Source organism: Rattus norvegicus, chromosome 13, assembly GCF_036323735.1.
Source record: "Rattus norvegicus strain BN/NHsdMcwi chromosome 13, GRCr8, whole genome shotgun sequence".
Lineage (NCBI taxonomy): Eukaryota > Metazoa > Chordata > Mammalia > Rodentia > Muridae > Rattus > Rattus norvegicus.
The window spans coordinates 57,992,340-58,020,339 of record NC_086031.1 but is presented as its reverse complement, the minus strand read 5'-3'; the positions used below and the strand labels follow the sequence as shown (position 1 = coordinate 58,020,339).

At 41.0% G+C, this 28,000-nt stretch overlaps 1 protein-coding gene and 1 long non-coding RNA gene across 3 annotated transcripts in view; one reads left to right on the top strand and one right to left on the bottom strand.

The window, feature by feature from the left end:
* On the bottom strand, positions 1-27,999 carry LOC108352545 (uncharacterized). Its single transcript, XR_005492512.2, has 5 exons — positions 27,829-27,999; positions 11,532-11,640; positions 5,376-5,432; positions 4,492-4,583; positions 1-1,597 (listed from the first exon to the last, which is right to left on the bottom strand). It is a non-coding gene; the product is annotated as an uncharacterized LOC108352545 (long non-coding RNA).
* Positions 20,309-28,000, top strand: part of Cdc73 (cell division cycle 73) — a 102,108-nt gene continuing 94,416 nt past the window's right edge. Inside the window, exons 1-3 of one of the 2 annotated variants that reach the window (XM_039090729.2) lie at positions 20,309-20,626; positions 23,445-23,550; positions 27,203-27,272. In XM_039090729.2, coding sequence (XP_038946657.1) covers positions 20,496-20,626; positions 23,445-23,550; positions 27,203-27,272 — 307 coding nt within the window. In that variant the 5' untranslated portion in view covers positions 20,309-20,495. 2 annotated transcript variants of the gene reach the window in all.

Sequence of the window (28,000 nt, the reverse complement as noted above, 5' to 3'; positions counted from 1 at the left end):
TGGTTCTTTGTGCATTTCACATCATACCCCCGCCCCAATCCCATAGGCGGTGGTTTGAAGATGCTTGGCCCATGGGAAATGACACTATTAGGAGGTGTGGCCTTATTGGAAAGGTATGGCCTTGTTGGAGGAAGTGTATCACTGTGTAGGAAGGCTTTGAGGTCTCCTAGTACTCAAGCTCTGTCCAGTGTGGAATAGACCCACCTCAGGGCTGCCTGCAGAAGAGTCTCCTTCTGGCTGCCTTTGGAACAAGATGAAGAGCTCTTGGCTCCTTCAGCATCATGTCTGCCTGCATGCCGCCATGCTTCCTGCCATTATGATAATGGAGTGAACCACTAAGACTGTAAACCAGCCTCAATTAAACGTTTTCCTCTATAAGAGTTGCCTTAGTCATGGTGCCTCTTCACAGTAATGAAACCCTAAGACACCACCACTCCCCCTCTCCTTGTACCTATCCTTTAATCTTGCAACCACTTTCCCACCTCCCAACAGATAAAAAAAAAACAATAAAAACAGGAAAACAAAAAACAAAACAGAAAAACCCTATCTTTGTGGAAGCCATAGTATGTCCCAGTGTCACAGTATGTTCCACAATATACCCTTTTGGTTATTTGCTTGCAAATGTTCATTGCAATGGCTCCTTGGTCAGGTAAGAAACCTCTGGCCTCTGGTACTCTATCAATAATGAAACCTCACTTTTGGGGCTCCTCTTGGATATGCTGATATTGCCCTGTATCATGGAGATCCTATAGTTTTGATCTCTTGGACTGGCCCCTTCATGCACTCCAGCAGTTCATAAATGGGGCAGATGTTGGGCTGGGTCAATTCAAAGGCCTGGATCTGAGCCTGAGTATTATCTGAGCTGTTAAGCCCAATGGCTCCCCATCTCTCATGCCCTCAGGGCCAACTCAGAAGCAGCCTATGCAACCATGTCCAGCTCTACCCTACTGCCCAGGAGAGGTGCAGGGCTTTCTCTCCTGAGTGTTGCAGCCTGTGAGAGACATGGCCAGTTCTCCCACTCTCATGACCCCAGGGCCAATTCTCCCACCTGCCTTGGGTGGTGAGGGGTGAATAATGGGAGGAGGGCATCTCTCCTTTATCTGTGCCACCTCCTAGCAGACAAGAGATGGGTATACTGAGATTGGAAAATGTAGATCCTGTATTATTGTGCTTTTGGTTTTTTTTTTTTTTTTTAGATTTATTTTATTTGCTGTGTATATAGTAGTCTGCCTATATGTATGCCTACACACCAGAAGAGGGCACCAGATCTCATTATAGATGGTTATTGAGCCAGGATGTAGTTGCTTGGAACTCAGAACGTCTGGAACAACAGCCAGTGCTCTTAACCTCTGAGCCCCTATAGATCCTGCTCTAAAAACACAAAGCAGAGGACTGTAGAGAGAGTTCAGCAGAATGGAGCACGTGTTGCTCTTGCAGAGTGCCCATATTCACTTCTCAGTACCCACACGGTGACTCAGAACTGTCCATAACTCCACTTCCAGGAGATTGAAGGCCTTCTTCTGACCTCTGCGGGCAACCAGTCACATACACCCACATCCATGTAGGCCGAACATTCATTCACATAAAATAAATGAACCTAAAAAGTAAAACAAAACAAATAAAATTGCTAGTTATTTAATAACATTATTTGATTACCACTGAAGAGAGAAATTTCAGTGACGTTTTCTTATTCCACTGAAATCTCTATAATACTTGCTATAAACTGTGAGGAAAAAAGTGCAGTAAAACTATATCTGAGCTAAATCCCTTAAACTTAGTCCTTCCGCCCCAATTTATATAAACTAGTCACAGTTTTATCCTGCTTTATCCTTCAGGGCATTTATCGCTGACTGACTTGATATATTGGTATATATATTTATTGCTTGGGGCTGTCTTTCTCCCAAGAAGAATAAGAGTAGTGAAGTAGAGGGGACTTATTTTGTTCTTACTGGATTGCACAAAAATTTACCCAGGAAAAGGCTTAGTTTTTAAATGCTATTTTAAATAACCTTTATAACACATTCTGGTGGGCTATTGTGGCACATGCCTTTTGGATATCAACCTTGTCTACAAAAGGAGTTCTAGCATGGCTAGCACCACACAGAGAAACCCCGCCTCAAAAAACAAGCAATCAAACAAACAATACACTGTCCGACTTAAATATGAACTTAAAAGCAATTACGGCTGAAGCAAAAGCAAGCAGAAATCTGTGCATTTGAAAACAAACAGCTATCACTGAAGTATATAAAAGGTTGTGTTCTGATTTTAATAAAAATATTAAAATCATTGGCTGAGTGATGGTTTTTAGGTAGGGGAAAAAACTGTGGTAACATTAAGATTATACCAGTTTACTCAAAATGTAATAATTTCTACCATCCAAACATGGGAGAAGTGGGCTGGGGCCATGTCTCAGCAGTTAAGAGCATTGACTGTCCTTCCAGAGGAGTGAGTTCAGTTCCCAGCACCCACATGGCAGCTCACGACTGTCTGTAACTCCAGTTCCAAGGGCTCTGGCACAGTCCACGCTCATACGTACAGGCATAGTATCCGTGCACAGTAACCAAATATAAGGGAGGGAGGAGACCGGAGCAACAGGAAGGAAACTCACTAAAACTCTTAGCCAGAGCCTCTGCCTCTAGAATGGACGGCTTAATTTCTCTGTTTTACAGCACTTAGACTGGTCCCCCTGGCCTCCTTTAGTCCCTATTCTAAAGTTAACCTCCCATGGCTAGATGATTCAGTGGGTAAAGGTATTTGTCACCAAGCCTGGTGACACGATTTCCACACCCCCCAGATGCAAATGGAGCTGACTCACACAAGCTGTCCACAGACCTGCTCATGTGTGGCACACACACTAAATAATAAATGTAATATTTTTTTAAAAAAAGCCTTTCCCCCCAATTCATGCAGTTTAAATGCCGAGTCCTTCCTGTTTACTCTAGTTCCCAGCACCAGTTATCAAGATTCCTATCTTCACGGTGAGTCACGGATTTGCCTTTTGTCTGTGCTAAAGGTCAGACCTGAGGGCTAACTTCGACCACATCTGCGTCCCTCCCTCCCCCTTCACTGTTGGACTCTTCCCATTGGTTCCCATGTACCCCAGGGACTCATCACCTTAAGGTGACTGTGTTCCTCCGCTTCAAACTGAAGGAGGAAATGCACATGTCATGGAAGCCCCTACAAAATCTCACTACTGCTCTGACCGTGCTCGTCTGGTAGGCATCTTTGCTTTAAAACTGTAGGATTAAGTAAAAAAAAAAAAATAGAATGTTAAAGATTTACTCTACTGTGTTGGGTGCTTGTTTAAAGCCCCCGCCTCTTATCTTGGGAGAGCAAACACTGGCAAGGAGCTGCCTCGAGGAATGATTGCTACAGCTGTCTGTCTGGTTGAAGGTCACTCCCACTGCCTGCTCCAGACCCTGCTGAGGAAGGAATGTGGTTTTTTTACTCCTGACTGAAAATATTTTTTTTTTCTGTAGCGTCTGTTCCTGTAAACATGTTTAACTATGATGAAAATTCCCCTTCATGGACATGGGACTCAGAGAGTACACTCAGGTGGTCACACTGTTACGTACAAAATCTGTGGGACAAAATTGTAAGGGGCTGCATAACCCATGCCAACAAGTAACAAAATGGGGTTCCTCCCACTGTCCAGTTGCCTGTTTGATTCGTCGATAGTCAGAATTCCCATGACAAGGGCCCAGGTCCCGGCATTGATGTAGGGTATCTCATGGATTGCTACTCCAGCTCCAGGAGATCTGGCGTCTTCTTCTGACCCTCCATGAGTATCTACACACATACAGCGGATAATCTAACACGTCCATTTCACCCTCTTTTTATATATATATTTTCACAGCTAAATCAAAGATTAAAGCACGGAATAGGCCCTACACGTTTGTTTCTGATGTGTTCCCTCCTTAACGAAAGCGAATTCCTCCTGTGCAGACCGCTCGGCTTCCATTACGCGACTTACTGTTTACAGAAAGTGTTCAACAGCTTCCTCAGCCTGCTTACGAGCCGGTCTCAAACGTGCCCCTTTTAGAAACTTCACACACCGCTCTCCCTGTGCGGCTGTGTATTTCTCGTAAGGCATTTATTAGCAAGGCACGGCTACCCGCACCATAGAGAGGAAGTTGGCTATCCTCAGATTCCCACTAAGGGCACTCAACTCTCAGAAGTATCAGGGTAGGTTCCGTGTCTTATCACCCACTAGAGAGAACACTCAGTTTCTACTGTGAGAGGCACACAGTTCCATACCACCTAGGGAAAGTAGCTGTACCACAATTGCCTCTGCAGACACTACCCTGAGATGGATCGTCTTAGTCTGATCACCCAAAACAGGGGTCATGCAGTCAAACTCCAGCCTGGACTTGAGCACCTGAGACATCGAAGCCTGCCTCCACAGTGACACACTTTCCGGAAAAAGGTTATATGTACTGCACCTCCTAATACCGCCAATTATTCAAACATATACGTCTAGGGTTGCCATACCTAGTCAGATAAGAAATACTTTTGTCTGGAATGAAAGCCCCATGGCACAGGGTTTGCCTGGCTTGCACCAGCCTTGGGTCCAGTTTCCCTCCCTGCAAGATTAATAAACAAAAACAATTTTAGATTCTATCAACTTACTTCCTATAAGACCCAAACTAACCCAGTATGAGCTGTGAACCCTACATTCTACAATACCCATCTGACAATCAAGATGTGTCCCTGGTACAAGAATGGTCTAAAGGTTATGGAGATAACCAACTATGTACAGATTAGATTTGAGGTTTGCTCCATTGGAAGGATTCCATACTTGGCACTGTAGATCCAATCAAAATCCCATGGCCTGGGAGGTCAGGTCCCTTAAGGAGGAGCCAAATACTATTGCTCTTGCTAAACATGCATCCATCAAATGCCTTCTAGACACAGGTTTTAGTATGCCCTCAGCCTTGGCCAGAAAAAAACTTCTCTCTGAAGTAGTCATCAGTTAATGGGAAGACGCACAACTAAGTCAAAGCATTAAGAGTAAATGGGGGTTGGGGATTTAGCTCAGTGGTAGAGCGCTTGCCTAGCAAGTGCAAGGCCCTGGGTTCGGTCCCCAGCTCCGAAAAAAAGAAAAAAAAAAAAAGAATAAATGGCACATTTAGTGTTCGACACTAAATGGAGTATCTCTAGCAATCCCGACTCAAGGCTCAGAGGAGATGAAAAAAACCAAGAGAGTCAGAGGAGGAGGAGTCCTGTGCTGTCCTCTGAGCATGGAATGACTTCTGCACTTATAAATTCACCTCAGCTGTGGTTACCTACACTGTAACAAGTTACCTACCTAATCTGTGACTATGGTTACCTACATACACCATTGCAACAGTTACCTATACTATGGTTATGGTTACCTTGCACGATGTCAAGCCAACAAGATTAGTCAGGCTTCCAACAGTCAGCAGTGGGTTCTGAAAACAAAAGGGAGGACATGGAGGGTGGAGAAGATGTATTAGGAGTGCCTGAGGAGAATGTGAAGAGGGACCTTGGGAAAGATATGGTCAAGATGTGCGGTTTTCATGCATAAGATAATCATGGAATAAATAAACATTGATCTAAAATACGCTATGTGTGGTTTCTAAGAACATATTGTATTCCTAAATGAAAGACCCTGTGCTCAGAAAATAATTTCTCATCAGTGGAGGAACTACGGAGCGGTAAGGGAAAGAGACCCATGGTGAAACTTGCTCACAGATTGTAGTAAGGCTGGGGTTAACAGGAAGATTAAGGGAAACCAGGCATGGTGGCCCATAGCTTTAAACCCAGTATTTGGACGGCAAAGGCAAGCAGATCTCTGTGAGTTTGGGGCCAGTCAGGTCTACGGAATGAGTTCCAGGTCAGCCAGAGTTATGTAGAGAAACATGGTCTAGAAAAACAAGAAACAAAATAACAAACAAACAAACAACAAAGAGTTAATACAGCAAAGTGAGAATGACCAATAAGGTAAGGACTTATAGTAGTGTAGAGATAGCCAAGGTAGACAGATATGAGGGAGGGTAGGGCTCTGGCCAGTGACAACAGTTCCTTGTTTCCTCACAAATCCTTCCACGCCCTTGAGGAATATATGTAAGTCACTGTTATCCTTTTATATCGACTCTCCTGCAGGGGTAAAACATTCTGGCCAAAAGGAACACAGAGGTGGAAAGGGTTTACTTCAAGATCACAGTCTTTGTGGGAAGCTGAAGCAGAAACCATGAAGCAAATGCTTCTTGCTGGCTCAATCTGGTTCAAACATTGACTTATGCTTTCTTTTTTTTCTTTTTAACACGGACTGGGACCACCTGCCCAGAGGATGGGCCCCCTTGAGTAGGCTGAGCCCTTCTACATCATGATAATCTCACACAGAATTGTCAAAAATCAACCTGGTCTAGGCAATCCTCAGTTGTGTCATCTCCTCTCAGATGACTCTGCATCAAGTTTCCAGGCATGTGTGGTCTCGTGTCTGATGTAACTGACCACAATAAACCAAACTGCAAATAAATAAATGCTTCTAATCAGATGCTTCTACCTAGGAGACCATCTAGACCATCCTAAAGACAAGGAGCTAAATAAGATGTAACAAAAAGAGACTGCATGTACTCTCAGGGGCTGAGAATGAGAGTTAACTTTCTGATACGATAAAGCTACAAGCTGGTCACGTGAATGTGAGAACAAACTGAACATAGTCATTACTATCCAGAGAGATACTTGCAAGGTCAGAGGTAGCAACATCAGCTGACAGGCAAGGCCAGTAAGAAAACCCATTAGGAATGACTGGACAGAGGAGTGGACTGGGTGGACAGCTCACAGACAGCTCATGATCATGTACCTGGTTGGGCCAGGAAGTCATGCATAGGGGACATGTGAATCCTTCCTTGCCTCAGCTTGTGGTAGCCCAGATGATTAACCAATGTCAACAAAGATTACTTTGAGTTTCTGCCATCACTCTATAGAAAACCTAAACAAAGAAATTCAGTGTCCTTTTCTCTTTGTTTCTTTGTTTCTTCCTTCCTTCCTTCCTTCCTTCCTTCCTTCCTTCCTTCCTTCCTTCTTTTCTTTCTTTCTTCTTTAGAAATCCCTCCCAACTCTCAGGAGTTTCTCACACTTCCCCTACACTTTTCTGTAATGATTCTCAACAGAGCCTATTTCTACTTGGCATACCCTGTGTGTGTGTGTGTCCAAGTGTTTAATCCTAAGACAGCAAACTTGAACTCAGAGCCACTGACCCAACTTGACCTTTCGATGACTATGAGTCTGACATACTAGATCCCTGGGTCAAACTCGATAGGACCAAGGAAAAGCCTACCTCTCTCAAAACCTGCATCACCACTGTGAAATCAAATGAAGACTATCCAAACGAGATCAAACGAAAGGCATTTACTTAATGCTATGTACAGCAAGGAAATCAGCTACTGTAACTTGTATTTTGAAACAGACTTCAAGGCATACCAGAGAACAGGACAGCCTTTTCATGAAGAAGATAAAGGACTTGGGTATTTATGACTAGAAGTTGTATGCATGAAGGTGGAGGGCAGACCAACCACTGACTGACTAAAGGATCATGATTGGGAACTGGAAATCCTTACTTTTCCCAGGTGTCTGTTTCAGTGGTTATGAGGTAGTGGCCCCACCATCAAGTTCTAGAGTAATATATAGTCTGGGTAGCTTGAATATTCTGTTCCTCAGCACTGAACAATGAAATTCCATATAGGTCAAAATGCTTGTTCCTGCACCCAGCAAGTTTTAGGTGCATAGTATGTCAAAGCACTGTTATGAAAATGGAAGAATGAGGGTGGCACTCGTAAGCTGGAAAGACTGCATAGTTTGGATCAATTTTGAGAATTTGAGGAGATAGACTCTAGTATATCTTTTTATTATTGGAAGTATTATTATGGAACTAACTTCTTCATATTATTTTTTAATTAATTAATTTGGTTTCTTTAAAACAGGGTTTCTCTGTGTAGCCCTGCACGTCCTGGAATTGGCTCTGTAAACCAGGCTGGCCTTAGACACAGCAATCTGCCTGCTTCTGCCCCCTGAGCGCTGTGTGCCACCGTGCCTGGTTAGAGGAAGTTACTTCTAGCCTGAGCTTTGAGAAGAGTGTTAGCCAGATAAGGTAGGGCCAGAGGAGAGGGGACAGAGAAGTGGGCTCCAAGTTATTCATATGAAATAATTTTGATTTAATCTGATTTGAAATAAAAGCTCTCCATATTCTTCCTTTTAATAAGCTTGTTTTTTAAAACAAACATGGATTGTCTATGCTTTCTTATTTAAAGATCTATTTTGAAGAACAAAGAAGCCAATAAACCGAGTTCTGCTGTGCACCTTACTGTTTTCTCCTCTCTTTTCCTGGGTAGGGAAGTGCCGTTCAGTAATCTTTAAGACTTCAATTGATTTGCCTTAACTTCTTCAACAACTAGTCATTCCGGTAGAACTCAAGCCAGGTCTCTTCAGCCCTAACACACGCCTGATATTTCTTGCAGCTGTTAGATAGAGCAGTGATCTATAGAAGTGCAATTAGTGCTAGGAAATCCATGCTGAATTACTCAACAATTCAGTTTGAAAAAACAAAAACAACAAAGGAAAACAAAAAAAATGTTAAGTGAAACAAGCAAAACAACAAGCCAACACACACACACACACACACACATACACACACACACACACACACACACACACACACACACACAGAACGTCCTTTCTTTGAAGAACACTGACCAATAAAATATCAATTGTAATTTCTCAAAGGTATGAAAAAATTTCTATTTTCTTTCTTAGCCCTTGTTCTGTTGCTAAAACAAAATACCCAAGGCTGGGAAGTTCATAGTAAATAGAATTTTGCTTGTCTCACAAGGATGGTGCTGGCCAACATCTGGAGAGGACCTTCTTATGTGTTTATCAAACATTCTGAGCATCCTTGGGCCAGGCCTAGTCTTAGCTCCTGTTCTTACAAGCTACCAGTTCTGCTGAGGTGGGACAGAAGATGATGGGGGGACAGCCTGACTTACTCTGAAGATCTTAAGACTCCCAAAAGCTTTACCTCCAAATACCACAAATATACAAATTTGTGGACTCAGTTTAAAATAATGCAATTGGAATACCTGTAGCATTTTTCATATTGCTTTCTTCTGCAGTTCTTACATACTAAGTTCATAGTTACTTTTCACCACATATTTGTCCTAACATTCCAAGCCTCTAATTAGAGATATTAATGAACACAATCAGAATCTAGTGTGCAAGGGACCTAATACTTTCATCCTAAAGAATGAGACTGACGAATGCAACCTGGAGATCCTGATCTACAAAAGACTATTTACTAGGTTGGAGAGATGCTCATTGGTAAAGTGAGCTGCCCAGTTTGGCCTGGCCTTGGTAGGGGTCAAATGACTTGGTTTCTGCTCTTGGTTCCACGCCTTGTTGGCCCTTCATGAGTGTTGATGCCTGCTGTGGGCTTCAAGGCCTCTTTGCATAATAATTTGTGTATTTTATATTCCTCCTTCAAGAGATGTCCTCCCTGCTAGTGTTAATGACTCCATGGTAATCCCAGACAGCACGAGTGTGTGGCTAACGCCTTAGCAAAATGATTGCCCAGCACCACTCTAAAAGGCTAGGTGTAGAGAAACATACCCGTCACCCTCCACCGGGAGAGCAGAGACAGGAAGGTCTCCAGAGCTCACTGCCAGCTGGTCTTGTTGAATCAGTGAGCTCCGGATTGAGTAAGAGACTCTCAAAAACTGAGGTAAAGGGTAAAAGTGAAAGGCATCTACATTTATCTCTGCCCTACACACATACACCCCGCTACCCACATCCACAGTGATGCATGCCCATACACATGGGTGCGCATGCATGAGTGTGTGTGTGTGTGTGTGTGTGTGTGCGCACACACACACACACACACACATACACACACACACACACACAGAGGCACACACGTGGGTACACATCCACAAAAGGCACATAAAGAGCCTACATTATACACTAACAGAATGCACTGCTCTCTTCATTTGGAGTGCCTACTCACCCTGCTACTGTCTGTTCCTCCCCCCCACCCCGACCCCCACCCCCGCTTTCTGTTCCTACCCTTTCTGAGTTACGACATTGACTCGAGTGGAATTTTTAACTAAGGTAAAACATTTCTTGGGCAAGTCAGGTGACTCAGCAGGTGAAGGCACTTGCTACGAAAAACCTGACAAGTGGAGTTCAGCCTCTAGAACCTGTCACAGAAGGAGAGATACGAACGCCTGAAAATTATCCTCTGATTTGCACATGAGTGTCATGACGTACACATGCTCCCCCAACATACACATCATGCACATATATAATAGACATGCACTAATAAAAACAGAAACTTTACAAAATTCTCTCTTTATTTAAATTGTATCTTTTACCCTGCTTTTGGGACTCCTCATAGGACGACATAGGTTAGACTATGGGAAGAAAAACATTTTTTGAAGAGAAAGGCACTCGCTGGTACTGAAAGAGAATTCATATTTATTGATATATTAGATGCTACATTTGAAAGGTATACATATAAAAACCTTAGTAGACACTAGTATTATAGGCTATTTTGTGTTACTATAGTCTGTTTATATCAGTTATGAAGAAAATAAATTCGTTTCTCACAGTTTTGTAGGCTATGTTCAGGATCGAGGCTCTGGCATTTGGCAAGGAGCTGGCAGAGCAGAAGATAAGAAACAAGAAGAGATGTGTGGGGCGATGGGGATGTGGACATATGAGAATTAACTCCCAGCACATAGACTTTTGAGAACACATTCACATATCTATCTATCTATCTATCTACCTTTCTTTCTTTCTTTCTTTCTTTCTTTCTTTCTTTCTTTCTTTCTTTCTTCCTTTCTCTCTTTCTTTCTTTCTTTCTTCCTTCTTTCCTTTCTTTCTTCCTTCCTTCCTTCCTTCCTTCCTTCCTTCCTTCCTTCCTTCCTTCCTTTCTTTCTTTGTGAGACAGGGAGACAAGGTTTCTGTGTGCTCATGACCGTCCTTGAACTCAGTTTGTAGACCAGGCTGTCTTGAAACTCACAGAGATCTCTACCTGACTCTGCCTGCCCAGCGCTGGGATTAAAGGTGTACACCACCACTGCCCGGCTCCTAGGAAGCAAGTGCATCCTTATCCTCACTCTATGTGCAAAGAATAGAAACTACCAAAGGGCTAAGAAATTTGCTAGGGTTATCCACTTGTTAGACGGTGCCTTTAATTCAAGTGGTCCCTGAGGCCACAATTGCAATAGTCACACTATTCTGGCTTTCCAAAAGAAACGTGTCTCTAATTAATGATGAACAATCTGTCATTTGAGAAGAATGGAATTTCTGGCCTGTACTGGGACCAGGCACATAGACATGCATGCACAGACATATGTAAACACACACATACCACACACACCAAAACTCTCTTTAAGAAAAGAATAACAAATATGAATAAAAAGCAGACTAGGAGTTATAAAAAAAAAAGAAAAGAATAACAAGACAGTTGATTATAAATCCCTCTAATCCCAACATTATCAACTCACCACTACCTTAGAAGGGTCAGACAGGAGCCAAAAACCTGCCCAGCTGTTTTTCTGTCATGGGTAAATTGAATAGGGCATCTGAGGTCCTCTACTTCCTCTTCTGTGAGCATCTGAACTGGAAAAAGCAAACTGACTATGATGTTCCACTATTAAATAATTTCACACTATCAGCAGTCAGCTCAAAACACACTTCAACTTTATGGAACAAGATAAAACAAGACAGTTCAAACACATCTAAATATGACCACTGTATCTCCTACTTCTTTTCTAATTACAGTTTTAGCTTCATTTCTTTCTTTATTCATTCATACCTTCTAGATACAGAAAATGATAACGCTGTAGGCCAAATCTATCCTTAAGTTTTTTTCTTTTTCAAAATGTATTTTTGGTGCTGACGGTTGAACCATTATTATGTATGTGTTCTAACTCTTAAGTGTGAGAGCCAGCTCCTCTTTTTTGGTACAATATTTAGGAAAGTAATAGCTTTAACACTTTAAGATAATTTTAAAAAACAAATAAGAAGATGTGAATGAGTGTATGAAGTCCACAAATCTTCTTCAATGTTCTGTTACTTCTTAACATCACCCCACTGGGACCATACCACTAACAAATGAATTTTTAGGAAACATACTCAGACCATATCTGAACTATAATCTTCCCCCAAATAATGTAACACATATCCCAAATTGTATTGATTAATTGATTGGTCAATAAAGACAGGGTCCCTTGCTGACCTCAATGATGTGCTTGAACACTTGTGATCTTTGACCTCTGCTTCCTGAGTGCTGGAGTTATATGTTGTGTGCTACTAATCCCTGCTTATATTGGACTGAGGACGAAACCCAGAAATTTGTTCACACTAGGAGACAACTCTACTGAGTGAAATTCCTAGCTCATAAATCCACACTGAGCAAGTCCAAGCTAACTTTCTCTTATGGAAATGTTAATAGGTACGTACAATATATGGTCTTCCTGTTGACATAGGCACATAATAGGCTCATGTCCTACCCTAGAGAGCACACAGTAAGTAGACTCTATTTATACATATTGTAGTAATACATCAAAAAACAAGAGTCCAATCCCATATTGGCCAAATACCATTTGTGGCACGTTGTGTATGGCCTGAAAGCTAAGAATATCCCCCCCCCAACACACATTTTTAGGGGGTTGTTTCAAAACAAATTAAAGAACGAAAGAAGGGAGAAAGGAAGGAAAGAAGAAAACATTAAGACAGAAAGAGAAAATGGCAGAGACCATCTGTAGACCATGAACCTTCTAACATTTATCAGTGAACCTTCTATAAAAACACATTGTCACATCTTCGTTCAGAACTATGAGAGGTCTGCGATTTCCATTGTGTTTGCAAGCTGGCAAGTTAGTATGCTAGTTTCCTGGGTGATAACAAAAACAACATTCCCAGATACTAGATAAAGCACTTCGCAACTGGAATCACTTTCCAGAGTGTCAGCAGTAATTCCCTCTAAAGAACCTAAAAGTCTTGCTACTGCTTACTGCTCTGACACCAGGGGCCAAATTTCAGCATGATTTTAGAGGGGAACAACCATGTTTCTCACAGCTAGCAACATTTCAGGGATGGATCTGACTGAGGTGGCAAGGCAATGAAGAAAAGACAAACACATGGACAGGTAGAAAAGCTAGGACGGGCCATCCAGGAGCAAAACAAAGCATTGAAGAGCAGTGTGTTTATTATATACAGTCGAACAGGGAAGCTGGGTTTTGCATGCAGCTGAACAAGGAGGCGGTGCTGTTACATACAAACAAGGAGGCGGGGTAATTACACACAGCTGAACAAGGAGGCACTCTCTGCAGAGCAGCAGCCTTCAGGCCATAATCACAGTGTGGGGGAGGGGAGAAAGTGATGGTGGACAATTTCAGCATACACATCAACATCTGCTCCTGGACCAAAGAAAGGCTTTGCTAGCTCTTTGAGCTTTACCTGGGGAGGGGGTGGTGTCACTATTTTCCCATAGGTCTGGGGCACAGAAAAGTCTTTGACAGGGCTGTGCCTATGGCAACAGCACCCAGTCACTCAGAGTGTCCTGGTTATCACACATACTTAAACCAGAGAGTCATGTGGCTAGTTCAACTATTCTGACCAGCAAATGATTAGCATTTCAGGCTGGCCCCCTCGTCACAATGGATAGGTTCATGGGCTATACTAGATTGCTCCTCCCCGTTGTATGGTTCCGATGGTCTTTGTTTGTAAGCCATTGACACACGAAAGAAAAGAAAAGAAAAGAAAAGAAAAGAAAGAAAGGAAGGAAGGAAGGAAGGAAGGAAGGAAGAAAGAAAGAAAGAAAGAAAGAAAGAGAGAGAGAGAAAGATGAGAAAATGAAGCTTTTAAGCAGGTTCAGTAGAGACCCTTGCAGCTGATAAGGAAACTCAATTGCCTAGTTTAGCCTTGTGAAATCTGTCTGTCTTCTTGACTGAGGCCTTCTGGTTCAAAGCTGAGAAGTAAGTTTACGGGTAATTAAGTTGCAAATTAAACTCCAGCATTCCGTCCGAGGCTGTGCATAGAAAGAGTTCCGTTTTATATTCCTAGGAATAAGGTCTCTTAGGAGCTTGCTGATAGCGAACCAAAATCCCACTGCTTCTTTTTGAAACTGTTTCGCTTTGCAATGGTTTGCTTGCTCGTCCAGTTACCTATTACCTGAGGAATGTGGAGGGAGAGGCCAGACACAGGTATTTATCTTTGAGCTGGAACTTAGAGGGTCAGACGATCTTCGTAGGCCAATGTCTTTGGATCAAATATGCCTTGAGTCTCTCTTAAGAATTGTTCAAATCCACAGAGGCAGGCAGATCTCTGTGAGTTCGAGGTCAACCTGCTCTACAGAGCTAGTCCTAGGACAGTTCCAAGGTTACACAAAGCTCACACAGTGTCTTTAAAAGCTTTTTTAAAAAAGAACTATCCAAAGACATCCTCGCTAGTTTTGTCTTTTGTCTGTGCTGTGTTTAATCTCATCTGCTTGGAATTGGGTTTGTCCAACTCGGGTCTGGCGACAGATGTATTTTGGCATATTTCAGGGACCTAGGCTCCACAAGGACCATCTTTAGGAAATGTCTTCTCAAGTTTGTTTCAATGGAAAGCTGCCCTATTCTCTGTCAAAATCCACTTTCCTTCAATGTTCACATTGTACTGTCCATTCATCTGTTTAGCTAAACACCAGTTTTACCAAGGTGAAGTGTGAACTGCAGTAGTCGTTTTCCCACTTTCAACAAGATTGTCTCTTCGAGAAACGCTTTGGAACAAAAAGGGGGTAAAAACTCTTTCGTGTGGCAACAGCACACTTTGGTCTAAAAGAAAGAACCAGAGAGCATTAGGGTTGGAGGTGGAGCTCAGGTGGAAAAGTGCTGGTCTGGCATGCTTGGAGTTCCAGGTTCAATCTTCAGGAGTAATCGAACTAGGTAAGTGGTCACATGCCTGAAATCCCACTCAGCACTCAGGAAGTTAGGAAACTTGGGTGTGTAAGGTCATTCTCAGCTACTGAGCTAGTCCACAAGCAGCTCGAGTTACATTACAACCTTGCTTCAAAGCAGCAGCAACAAAAGCAAAGAGAAAGAACATCTTATTTAGGCACAAGACACCCTTTTTTATATACTTATTTTTGAAGGTTAATAAAATGCTGGTCTCCCCCACCCCCCGGTCCCCCTGCGCCTCCCATGGCATAGCTAGACAAAGTTGGTAGAGCCCAGGAATATATTCTTTAAATTAGCTGTAATATAATTCTAGAGCCAGCCTGGATTGCTTAGTAAGTTCCAGGTAAGCTAGAGCTTCACCGTGAGGACTTATCTCAAAGAATTGAGAGAACGGTAATGAGACAAACACAATTACACTTTCATGTGTGTGTTTTATAATGGGTATTTTTCCATCAAACTTTCTTTTCCCTTTGCAGAGAAAGCAGAATTAATCTCGCACGCTGGTCATTTTATCTTTGCTCCAAGCTCTTTCCTTTTGCTCAGTTTCTCTGTTTCGTTTTTCTTGGAAAGTTACAAAGATTAATTGAGGAGCCAGCAAACACTGTGTCCTCACTTAGGAACCTGTAGTCCAAATATGACAGAATAACTCACCGATACAGATGTTGGTAAACTTTGAAAAGCGTATTTATTGAATAGCCTTTGTTACCATTATTACAAGAAAATAAGGCCTTACTTTCGAGCTGAAAAAGAAACTTCCTTTATGATTTATTCTTTAAATTTTATAACATGTAAAAATACTATTGACAGAAAGTTGTGTTTTAAGTAGGGTCAATGTTAAATTTATTGCAATTTCAAGTTCCTAAATCTCCTTAGTTGAATTTCAGAGTCATTATTATTTATTTCACTATTATTTTTAAATTCCAGGCTGGAATAGTAGCACATGCCTTTAATCTCATCACTCAGGAGGCAGAGGCGTCTGGTCTACAGAGTGAATTCAAGTACATCCAGGGCTATACAGAAAAACTCTACCTCAAAAACAAAACAAAAAACCAAAATGAAACAAAAATGCCATATATGAATATGGATACATGTACTCGTAATATTTTAATGCATATAAATAAAATATATAACTATAGTTGGTAAATGACATGGTAAAATAGATATCGTTTTTAAAGTTTCTTTTCTTTTTTTAGTTTTTTTGATTTTCAAGACTGGGTTTCTCTGTGTATGTAGCCCTGGCCACCCTGGAAGAGGGCAGAGAAAAGATAATTTTGAAATATAACTCTGTAACAAGGCTTCTTCTGAAAGAAAGAATCAAAGAACAGAAAACGTAACCAGTTAGCTCTGGTCTGTTGGAATTTTGCCAGATGCTATCAGACCTATGAGACAATAGCGAATTGCTGTCATTTGTCCCCTCTTTCTACGTGGAGATATACACAAGTCCAGACCATTCCCACTGTCCTGCCTCTCTGAGACTGAGGAGAATGGGCATCGTCCTCAGCACCACAAGCCCACTTTGGTGCTCGTTATCTGTAGAATGCATTCCCTTCTCTGCAACTTAATGGCAAATTTCAAGGCCTTACAGCAATTCCCTTTAACTAGTACATTATGTCCAGCTATCAAGAAAAAAACCTATAAGGTTTATCAAACAGAATAAAAACACGATAAAGTCAGAACAAAGTATCAGGAAGACATGGCGGGAGTGTTGGGATTATCAGAGTAGGAATGAAAATAATAATTTATGTGCTAGGAGCTCTAATGCTCAAAGAAGGCAGGCAAGGACAGATGGGCTGAGTCAGTAGGAGGAAGGAAATCTTGTTTGTTTGTTTGTTTTTTGACACAGGGTTTTTTTGTGTAGCCTGGCCTGTTACTGTGTTTTGTGGCTAGTGTTTCTTTGATAATGTTTCCTTTCCCCTTGCTGGGTGGTGGTGGAGGTGGCCGCTGCTGGGCTGCACACCTTTAATTCTAGCACTCAGGAGGTGGAAGTAGAGGTGTAGGCAAAGCCAGTCAGATCTTTCTGAATTTGAGGCCAGCCTGGTCTATAGAGGGAGAGAGAACTATATACCTACTAGTCTGACCATAGTATAGAACACTGACAATAGTCAACCCTGGTGTAGACGTGCATCAATAGGAGCTTTCACTCATTGATGGTTACAATAAAAACAATGATACTGATACTCTCACATTGGGAGATAACTTGGCAGTTTTTTACAAAGTTAAGCATTCTTTTATTGTTTGGCCTAACAATCTGACTTCTTGGTATTTATATAAGAAATTAAAATTTTGAACCCAAACTAACATCTGGACATAGATATTGATATGAGTTTTCTCAACCTCAAAGTTGACAAAACTTGGAAGTCACCAAGACATCTTCTGGTTTGTAAGTAATAGTACATCTGGAGAATGGAATATTATTTTGTGTTAAAAATAAGTGAGCTGTCAACCATGAGAAACACAGGAGATGTTTCTGTGGTCACTAACAAGCAAAGAGAGATAATGTGTGAAGACATTGTTAGGACCAAGATTTATAGCATTTGGAGGGAGGCACTGGGATATGGAAGCAGAAAGATTTATCAGGATTCAATGACTATACAAAGATCTATAGATGTGTATATGTATTTAGTATACCCATAATTTCCAGGTTAAAAAGCGAATGGGATACTTTCTGATTGCTGGTTAGGCATTCTATCAATAAACCTTAAGTAAGAATTGTTGGGGATTCTGGTATTCATAATTACAGATATGCACAGCTTTTTTTTTAGTTTTTTGATATTATAATATAATTTTATTACTTCCCTTCCCTTTCCTAGGTCCTTCTAAGAACCTCTTCTCTGCTCTTTCAAATTCATAATCTCTTTTTCTTAAACTGTTGTTACATATACACAGTTCTAATGTGCTCAGTATCACACAACACACACACACACATACACGCGCGCGCGTGCACACACACGCGCACACACACGCACACATGTATATACGAATCTGTATGCTTTCAGGACTGACCATTTGGTTTGGATAACTAGTTTTGTTTCTCCACGGGGAAGACTATTTCACTCTCTCTCAGCATTCCTTGCTGCCTGAGTTCTTTGTCTAGTGTTGAGGTCCCACAAACATTCTCTCTCTCACGTTAGCATGTCCGTTGGTGTCTTTTCTTCGTCAGGTCATGTTTAGGCAGCCATGTTAGTGAGACTTCATGGGCGTATCTTCTCTGACATTTCTAGGAAACACCGTCTCCTAGCAATGCTCCTGTTCTTCTGACTCCTTCAAGCTTTCCACCTCCTTTTCGGAAACGATCCCTGAGCCTTATGTGCAGGGGTTGTGTTGTAGATGTGTTCATTAGGGATCAGCTGCATTTGATCAGTTGTGGTTTCCTGTGATAGTCTTTATTTGTTGCAAAGAGAAAAAAGTTTTTGAAGAGCGGTGAGAATTACACTAATTTGTGGGCTCAAGGATAAATATTTAGAATGCAGTCAGAGTATGCAGGTTTAGTAAAATGGTGGTTGTAGGTTCTCCTTCATGATCCATGAGTTTACTAGCATGGGGAGTTAGCTAGGTCTTCTGTAACAGGCATGGTTTCCCTCTTGTTGAGTAGGTCTTAAGTCCAGTTAGAGAGCTGCTGGCTACTACCAATGTATGTGTCACTATGAAGTGTTAAGCTTATACCCAGGATAAAACTATTTTGAATATAATTTTTTTAGTTGCTTTCCCAAGTTTTCAGTTCCACGGCTACTATCTTTTATTAGACTTTGTCCTTCTTGACTTAACTAATATTAGAGGTCAATTTAAGGGAATTTATATAACAAAAATGATGTAAAAATTTCAGTGCTTTAACTTATAAACAATAACATTTGTCTTACAACATTGAGTCTAGGGGTCATTAACCTTAAAGACATAAATTAATCAAAAAGAGAAATTGGTTGGAAATGATTTGTATATAAAATAAAATTCATAAAAACTATTGTTGACTTTCTTAACTCGTCTTGAAACCTATAATGCACTTATTACCTCAAACTTTACTAGGAGACTTTATCTTTTCACTTACTAACTCAATATTTTCTAGGTGTTGTTACTGTATCAAGTACAGTGCAGACGACCAAGATGTACTACATGTCATACAGTCGTTTCATTTCCTAGGAGGTAGGCAAGCAAATAAAGGGGACAAGGAAATACTGGGTACTGTGATATATAGGTATAAGTCCAGATGTGAAAGGGACAGTCGAGCAAAGTCAGTTCTTTATAAGCCGCATTTGCCGTGAGGTTCAGAGACACATTGAAGGGAGAAAACCGTTTGTGAGGCAGACATTCTTTTAACCTCATACATCCATACCCGGAGAACTCTTTGCCACACATAACAAAAGTTCATGCCCCCCCCCCCAAAACCCAATAGATCAAAGTATTTGGTTTTATAAGTAACAAAGTGTGCCTCCTTCTCACCAAGAGTGAAAAAGAAATATTAGGCTTGAAGTGTATGTTTAAGTTACACAGGCCATGTAAAGTATCAGAATTCTAGGTTCCCCTAACATAAAGTCACCGGTAAACCTTTTGAGGTTTGATGTTTAGTATTTCTTCCACTCACAACCTGGAATCATTTGAGGCTTTTTTTGGGGCGGGGGGCGGTTACCCGGGAGAAGCTGCCGTTGCCGGGATGGAAAAAAGTTGTTTCCAAGGAAAGAGGCGGCGTGGGGGAGGGGGTGGTCAACAATGAATTGTATTTCGTCGACGCGTTAGGATGCTTTCAACTTATTCTCATATTAATTTTACTCCGTTCACCAATCAATCGATGTTAGGAGACCAGCGACTAACAAACGGTTCCAGAATTGTTCTTCACCTAACTCTTCTTTTCCTCTTTGCAAATCTACTCCTAATGAAAACCTAGCCTTAACTTGAAAACGTCCACATTCCAAAGTTCAAGCTTTCCCTAGTAGCTTATCCTGCCCACGGGGACCTATTTCGCTGAGTGCGGCTCAGATGAAGGCAGAAAGAGGGGGAAGCCTTCAACACAGGGAAGCGAAGCCTGGCGCAGGGAAAGTAAATCACCCAGTGCGCGCTCTGGGATCGAAAGTGCGGAAGCGCCCAGCAGGTGCGCGCGCACCTGTCGCTCGCCTCGGAACCCGCGCCGGGCGCGATTCCGCTAAGGCTCAGCACCCCGGGAGCGCCCAGGCTGGCTCCCGGTTTCCCAGAGTCGGCGGCGTGCCCCGCGGGCGTCTGGGAGGCGCGTCTGCTCGGGCGGCCGCGGCGCCCCCTGGCGGCGGCCCGCGGCCCTGGCGGAGCGTGGGTCAGTCAGGCGTTCTCCGCGGGCAGCCCGCGGCGGGGCCTTGCCTTATATAGCGCGGGGTCCTTGGCGGCCTGGGTGGCTTCTGCCCGTGCTGCTGTCGTAGACGCGGACGGCTGTTAGTGTGGTGGCTGTTGGTTCGCGGCGGCGGCGGCGGGGGAAGAGGGCGAGGCGACGGGGAAAGGAGGCGGCGGGCGCGGCGGCGACGGCGGTGCCCGGGGCCCGCGGCGGCGGCGGCTGTAGCAGCGAGGGGGGCGAAGATGGCGGACGTGCTCAGCGTCCTGCGACAGTACAACATCCAGAAGAAGGAGATTGTGGTCAAGGGGGATGAAGTGATCTTCGGGGAGTTCTCCTGGCCCAAGAATGTGAAGACCAACTATGTAGTTTGGGGGTAAGTGCGGCATGGCTTTGGCCTAGTGGTGGCCGGGCAGCGTCGGGCGCCCCCGGGCGACCTCTTCCCTTAAGCCCTCCTCCTCCGGAGTCCCTCGGGGATGAGAGGAAAATATGGGTGCTCTGGGAAAAAGTTATTCTCTGGAGCAGAAGTTGTACTTTTAGGGTGAGGAGGGAAGAAGTGGAGCGGATTCTAGAGCGGTCAAGTCTTTTCTGTGTTGGAGAAGCCAAGGGGAAAGGTACCATGGGAGTTTCCGACTTGCCAGTCGGTGTTCAGTATGTACAGGTTGTCCGCGCTGTGTAGGGCTGCTGCACGTCTACCTGAACGGAGGTATAGAAGCAGACATCGATCCCAGCATCTGGCGTCCACCGAGTCGCTTTTTGTTCTTAGTTGTTTTTTGTAATCTCCCAGAGGCTGCCATGTGTTGCAACTGTCTCCTCTGGCTCTTCGAGCGTCCCGGTAATTTTCTTTTCTTTTTTTCATAATAGGGGAGGCTGATATTAAAAAAGAGGGAATAGACAAGTACTCCTTACAGTTTAGGAAAGATGGGAGAGTTTGGAAGTCTGCAAACATCAGTATTGGAGAGGAAAGCAAGACTTTGTTGGGGAGAAAGTTATTGGTGAAATGCAGTGAGTTTTACATACGGGTCTGAGAAATTGATCCTATGTGCTTTTCAAAAAGCGCTTTCAAAGAAAAACGAAGCGTTTGGGAAGGTTGATTCGTGGATGCCATGAACTTAAGTCGTTGAGGAAATCACAGAGTATCAAGTTAATAATCAAAGATAATCCTTTGGGTCCCCTTTAATCATGATACTGCCATTGATGCTTCTCTTTGATAATTAGAATCATGAGTCAGACTTTTGGTACTCATGACTTTATGAATGATCAATTAAAAACGAGAAAATGTTAAGATTTCTTTGGACTTACTGAGTTCCTTTTTGAAATGTTGATTAAGTGACATTTTGAGTTTCCCATGTTTTACTGTTTCAGATACGTTACACAGAATTATTTTATTGGGTTTTAATGAATATTTTTTCTTTAAAAACCCGTGGGATAAAAGAAGTTTAACTTGGAAAAAAAAAAGTTCCTTCCTTAAGCTATTTTGACTAGAAAAAGTGGAACAGATTAAGTTGATCTGAAATGTTTCCTAGCTGATAGGAAGAGAACAGTTGTTTACTTGTGGGTGGGGCGGTATTTAGAAAAGTGTGTTTTGTCCATTCTACAAAGCCTGGAATAAATGAATGAACAGATGAGTAAACTTTAAAGAACAGCTAAGAATTTGAGTGAGATAGTGGGATAGCCTTCCAGTGCTGGGGACTATAGACTTGAGACTTAAGACATGAGACTTGGGAAGGACATGCTTTGACAAGAGTGTACAGAGGAGTGAAAAGTAAAACTTAGAAGGAATTTAAAACTTTCAACATCAAATCTTCAACAGAAGTTATATCTCTACATGAATTCACATCTCACTGTGTGTATCTCTAAAAGACTAGTTAGTACCCTTAATGCATTCAGCGCTTTCTGCTATTTTATGATAATTACTTTGTATATTAATTAACAATGAATGATTTGACATATCACTTCAGAGCAGTGGTTCTCAACCTGTGGGTTGGAAGTGTGGGAAGACCCTCACAGGGGTCTCCTACGGCCATCAGAAAACATAGGTACATTTATAACAGTAGCAAAGTTAAGAGTTACGAAGTAGCAACGAAAATTATTTTTTAGTTGGAGGTCACCAGAACAAGAAGAATTGTATTAAAGAGTTGTAGCATTAGGAGGGCTGAGAACCACTTGCTTAGAGTAAAAGTGATAATAGAGGCTAGTAAAGGAGGTTTAGGACAAAATAAAGTGAGCTGTATTTAAATGGATTCCTACAGTTGAACCATCATAAGTAGATGGAGGAGAAAGGAAGGGATTGCAAAGTGGTGTGTGCGTTAGCATTAGAGAACTTGTATCCCCAAGACTACATTACTTGATCACAGTATTTTAGTTTTGCTTTATTGGTTTAGTTTGAGAGATGTTATAAGGATCATCTCCTTGGAGTACATCCTTTTAACTTTCAGAGTATTGTTGAAGATGTTGTATAGCAGTATCTTTTTTAGAATTATAAGATGTATATCTTTTAAGTGCATCCTTAGTAATACCTTCATCTAGTTTGTTTTCTATGATAATCCTTTCCATTGTGCAGCTGGTTGGATTTTTTTTTTTTTATTTTTTCTGTTGACAGAGTCCAGAACTCAAGTCTTATTTTAAAATATGTATACATATTTAGAGTTGGGATTGAGGATGTAGCTCAGTTGGTGTGATGCTTGCTTAGTATGTATGGGTTTCGGCACTTGATCCCCAACACCACATGCAAAGAAATATGGTGGAGTGTACATGCTGTCCTCAGCTGTGTAGCAGAGTTGAGGCTAGCTGGGATACATGAGACCTTGCCTGTCTTTTTTTTTTTTTTTTTTTTCTATTCTTTTTTTTTGGAGCTGGGGACCGAACCCAGGGCCTTGTGCTTGCTAGGCAAGCACTCTATCACTGAGCCAAATCCCCAAACCCGAGACCTTGCCTGTCTTAAATAAAGAAAAGAAAGAGTATATATGGTATTTTAAAGAATGAATTTATGTGCTCTCCCTGTTTTTTTTTTTTCTGCATTTTTTTGTTTACTTTTGCCCAATGACAACTCATTGTGAAAGTTTATACTGCATGTATGTTTTTGCTAGGTTAAATACACTGTTAGATAACCAACTAGATATAGATAAATGAATGCATGTAACTGAGCTCAAATATTTATCTTAATCTTAATAAAAGTCATGCCTTAATTTTAGGACCGGAAAGGAAGGCCAACCCAGAGAATACTACACATTGGATTCTATCCTATTTCTCCTTAATAATGTGCACCTTTCGCATCCTGTTTATGTCCGACGTGCAGCTGTAAGTAGGAGTCATTTTAAAACTATTGATCAAATAGTTATAGATAACTTCACTCATGGGTTTCAAATGTCTGAAATTGTCATGGAGAGTGAAAATTAAACTGCTACGTGATTTATTCAGATTTTTTAGTTGGCAGTTCATTCATGTAAAATATAGGTAACATTTATAACAGAACTTTTTTTTTTTTTCTTTCTTTTTTTCGGGGCTGGGGATCGAACCCAGGACCTTGCACTTCCTAGGCAAGTGCTCTACCACTGAGCCTAATCCCCAACCCCATAACAGAACTTTTAAAAGTGACTACATAGATGTTTCAAAAAATATAAGTAGAAGAACTCTGATAATTCAGAACTATAGTTTAATTTCAAGAAAACTTTTCTTAGTATAAACATATTATAGGAGAAGGCATAAGAATGATATAAATTTAGTACTAAAGTATGAAAATCTCAATAAACCCAACGTAAGCAGATACTTCTTTAGAATTTTAACCAGAACAGTTCTTTTGGTACTTTATTGACAAATGTATTGTTTTTTAGTTTTATCTGCTTTGTCAGTGTTTGAAAATTCATTGTTGAGAGGAAATTATTAGGAATAATTAAAAATATTTCATTTCACAAAGATTGTTATGATGAGGTTCTTCTGCTGGCAAGGGACTGTTAAGTAGGATTCTGAATTATTTGAGTTTGACGTTGCAGCTTGGCATACATGTGCAAATTATGATGGTTCTCCAGATATTTCTCTGGGTATTGGGAGGACACAAGTCTCATGTAGCCCAGGCTGGCCTCTAGCACCTGTCTAATTGAGGATGACCTGAGCTTGTGCTTCTCTTGCCTCTACCCTCTAGTACTGGGATCAGATGTGTCTGCAGTCATGTCCTGTTAATGTGGTATTGGGCACTGAGCCCAGGCTTTCATGCTTGCTAGGCAAGTACTCTTCTTCTGAGAGACGCTGCAGCCCTTTAACTTTTATTAAAAGTGGTCCTCCATCAGATTTCTTGATGGATCAGACATAGAATTACTTTGGAGATACTGATATAATCAAATATCTACTCTAAAAGCTGTTTTAACTTTACTGCATTGTCTTAATTTGAAAGTAGTTCTTTCATTTCTGAATATTCTCAAAACAAACCCATAAAATCTTCATTGTGACTTCCATCACTAGAGATATTTTTTGGCAGCTTAACACTACTGCTGGATTGCATTATGTTGTGTGAAATTTACTCTTACAACCTTTCCTTCTAAGTAGAGATAGTTGAGGCTTTTGAAAAGTAACTTGTTATTTGGACCAGTTGTGAAAGTACCTCATTTATTCTGCTTCAGTAGGACTGTTTTTCTGAGTAAGAAACATATATTCAGTGTTAAATATATGTTTAAAAATCTTAAAGTTGGTAAGTAGTAGGGAAAATTAATAATTGACCATTACATTATTTATTAGATCTTTAAAATCCTAATTAAGCAATAATTAGAATTGTTTGTTAAGTAATTTACGTACTTAGAGCTATAAACATTTCATATATCTATATATTCATGTATGTATATTTATATATACATATATATGTATGTATACATACATAGTTTTGTTTTTTGAGACGTAGTTTTTCTGTTTAGCCCTGGCTCATCGGAAATTCATTCTGTAGACCTGGCTGTCCTGGAACTTAAGAGATTCTCCTGCCTCTGTCTCCTGAGTGCTACCACTGCTCCGCAAGACTATTCTTCGAGTGGCTATAGTTCATAACTTATAGTAACAGTTATTGTGGACTCTAGGACTTACATTTATAGTCATATAAGATATAACCCTTGCTTTACTTAAAATTTCTCCAAATGAAATGGTACAGAGATCTAAAATTCTGCAGCTTTACAGATTAGAGGTTGCTTTTTAAGTTGCCATGTTCCTTGCTCTGTGCTGTGTGCTGACTCTTCCTGGAATAGGTGCTCTGATCTCTGGGGCTTTGTAGAGTCAGTAGACCTGCAGCTTCTCAGGTGGGTCATAATGTGGACATAAACAATACTTAGATGGTTCTGAAATACATGAGTAAGCTTTGAGATAGTAATTTAAAGAATATCAATTCAGGCTGGGTGGTGATAGTACATACTTTAATCTCCGTACTTGGGAGGGAGAGGCAGGGGGATCTTTCTGAGATCAAGGCCTGTCTTGTCTCTAGAGTGAGTTCCAGGACAACTGGGTCTACACAGAGAAAACCCGTCTGGAAAAACCAGAACAAAACCAAAAAGACATTAATTCAGATATGTGTAATGTTCCAGATACACTGGTTAAAAATGACAAGGAAAGAAATACTTGTAGGTTTTAAACTTGTGTACAAATATATATTTATATTTATATTCCTTATATAAATTTTAGATTTTCCATGTATAGCTGAAGAAAAATAAGCGATTTACTTGTTCAGCTAAGTCAGAAAAAAGTATGTGCAAATAATGGGTGTAGTGACTCAGTGGTCATTGTGATGCAATTGGCTAGTGATACTAAGGGTTCTCATCACTTCATTGTTGTTCATAATACTCAACAAAGGTTTTAATCTATGCAATCCCTTAGAAACCAGTTTTTCTTGCACTCTCTTGTTTACATTAGAAAAATGATAAGAAAAATTGTGGTAATGGCAAAAGTCGTTGTCCCAAAGATGACTCGATACCTGCAGTATACATTTTATTTATTTGTTTTAATCTTGAAAAGAATTGCTGGTTTTTTGTTTGTTTGTTTTTTGTTTTTAACTTTAATGTCTACATGTGTCTCTTAAGTACACACGACTGCAGGTACCAGAGAAGGCCAGAGGCATTTAACTCCTTCCCTGAACTGGAGTTAGAGGTGGTTGTGAGCTACCTGTAACTGGGAATGCTAGGACGCAAACTGTGGTCCTCTTAAAGAGCAGAAGGGCTCTGATTGCTGGGCCATCTCCCAGCCCCAATTCCAACCATATGTTTACAAGTAATGATTGTAGGTGGATTAAAGAAAAACTTCATTTTTCTAAATTGATAATGTGTTCACACAAGAACTTTAAAATCTTTTTTCTCTCTATTTGAATTTATATACAGTCTAGGATAAAAAGAAGTGTAGAGGGTTAATCACTACAGTCAACATTTTTATAGTCTATTTTTCTCATTCTTATCAATTATCAAAATATATATTTAGTGGTTTATGTAATTTATTTGGAAGGATTTCAGTTGAATAGTTTGAAGAGGTTTGGTCTGGGTGGAGAAAAGCACTGCAGATACTGTATAAAATGAGACAACATTGAAGCACAAGGCCCTGGGTTCGGTCCCCAGCTCCGAAAAAAAGAACCAAAAAAAAAAAAAAAATGAGACAACATTGAGACTGAAAAAATGTGGCTTCATAAGTGCATAACATCCTGAGTACAGTTAGAGCAGGAAAGCCAAGGGATGAGAGAGAGAGACTGGGATTGGTACATTGCAAAAAGATAAAAGTTATTTTTAACTGTCTCGAATAAATCTTTTTGAAATTTCAGAAGTAAATTATTGAAAATTAACATTTGAGAAATTTTCAAAATTTTGTTTTTAGCAAAACAATTGTGACTTTAAATACAAGTTACCAAGGTATGTTAGATAAATTCAGAGATTATATGGTATTTATCAAGTTTCATAGTTGCTTCTATTCAATGTCTAATTTAAAATTTTGGATTTAGACTGAAAATATTCCTGTGGTTAGAAGACCTGACAGAAAGGATCTCCTTGGATATCTCAATGGGGAAGCATGTGAGTACTAAATTTGCTCTCACTCTTAGATAAGCCTTCCTATGAACATAGATGAAGTGGAAAATTTTGTATTCCAGTAGCTTACCAGTAGCTGTGTCTTTGTGCTTCTTCCTGAAATTGCACAAAGTGTCTCTTTCTAGGTTGTCACTCCCTCGTGTGAGTGCTCTTTGGATACTATCAGAGGCTTTGCCTTTGTACATTAGTATTTCTGTCTTGCTTTGTTTTCTCCTCAATCATTACCTTTTAAAAGAGATGGAGGAGAGATATATGCTTTAAAAGTATTGCTGATTCCACATTTCTACTGTTCCCTTTTTATTACTATTAAAAGGAAGAGTTGACAGACTATCACTGCTTATTCGTTACCTCTTTCTTGAAGTTCCTTCTGCCTAGTTTTCATCCTCACTATCCCCCTGAAGTCAGTGAATTGCCACACCTTTTGGTTTCCTTTTACCCACGTTACCTATGAACATTTGATAGTGTTGGACACTGTCTTCTCTGAAATCCTTCACTTGACATTTGGGACACTAGGCCGTGAGTATTTTTTCCATTTGTTCACCTTTCAGTATGTTTGCTGTTATTGTATGACGTGTTGTCCTCGGGTTTCTATTGCTGTGATGGAACGCCGTGACCATGACCAGTCAGAATGGGGATGGAAGGACTTGTCTGATCCTACAGCTCACAGTCCATCATCTAGGGAAGTCAGCTGGGACTTGAGGCAGGAACGGATG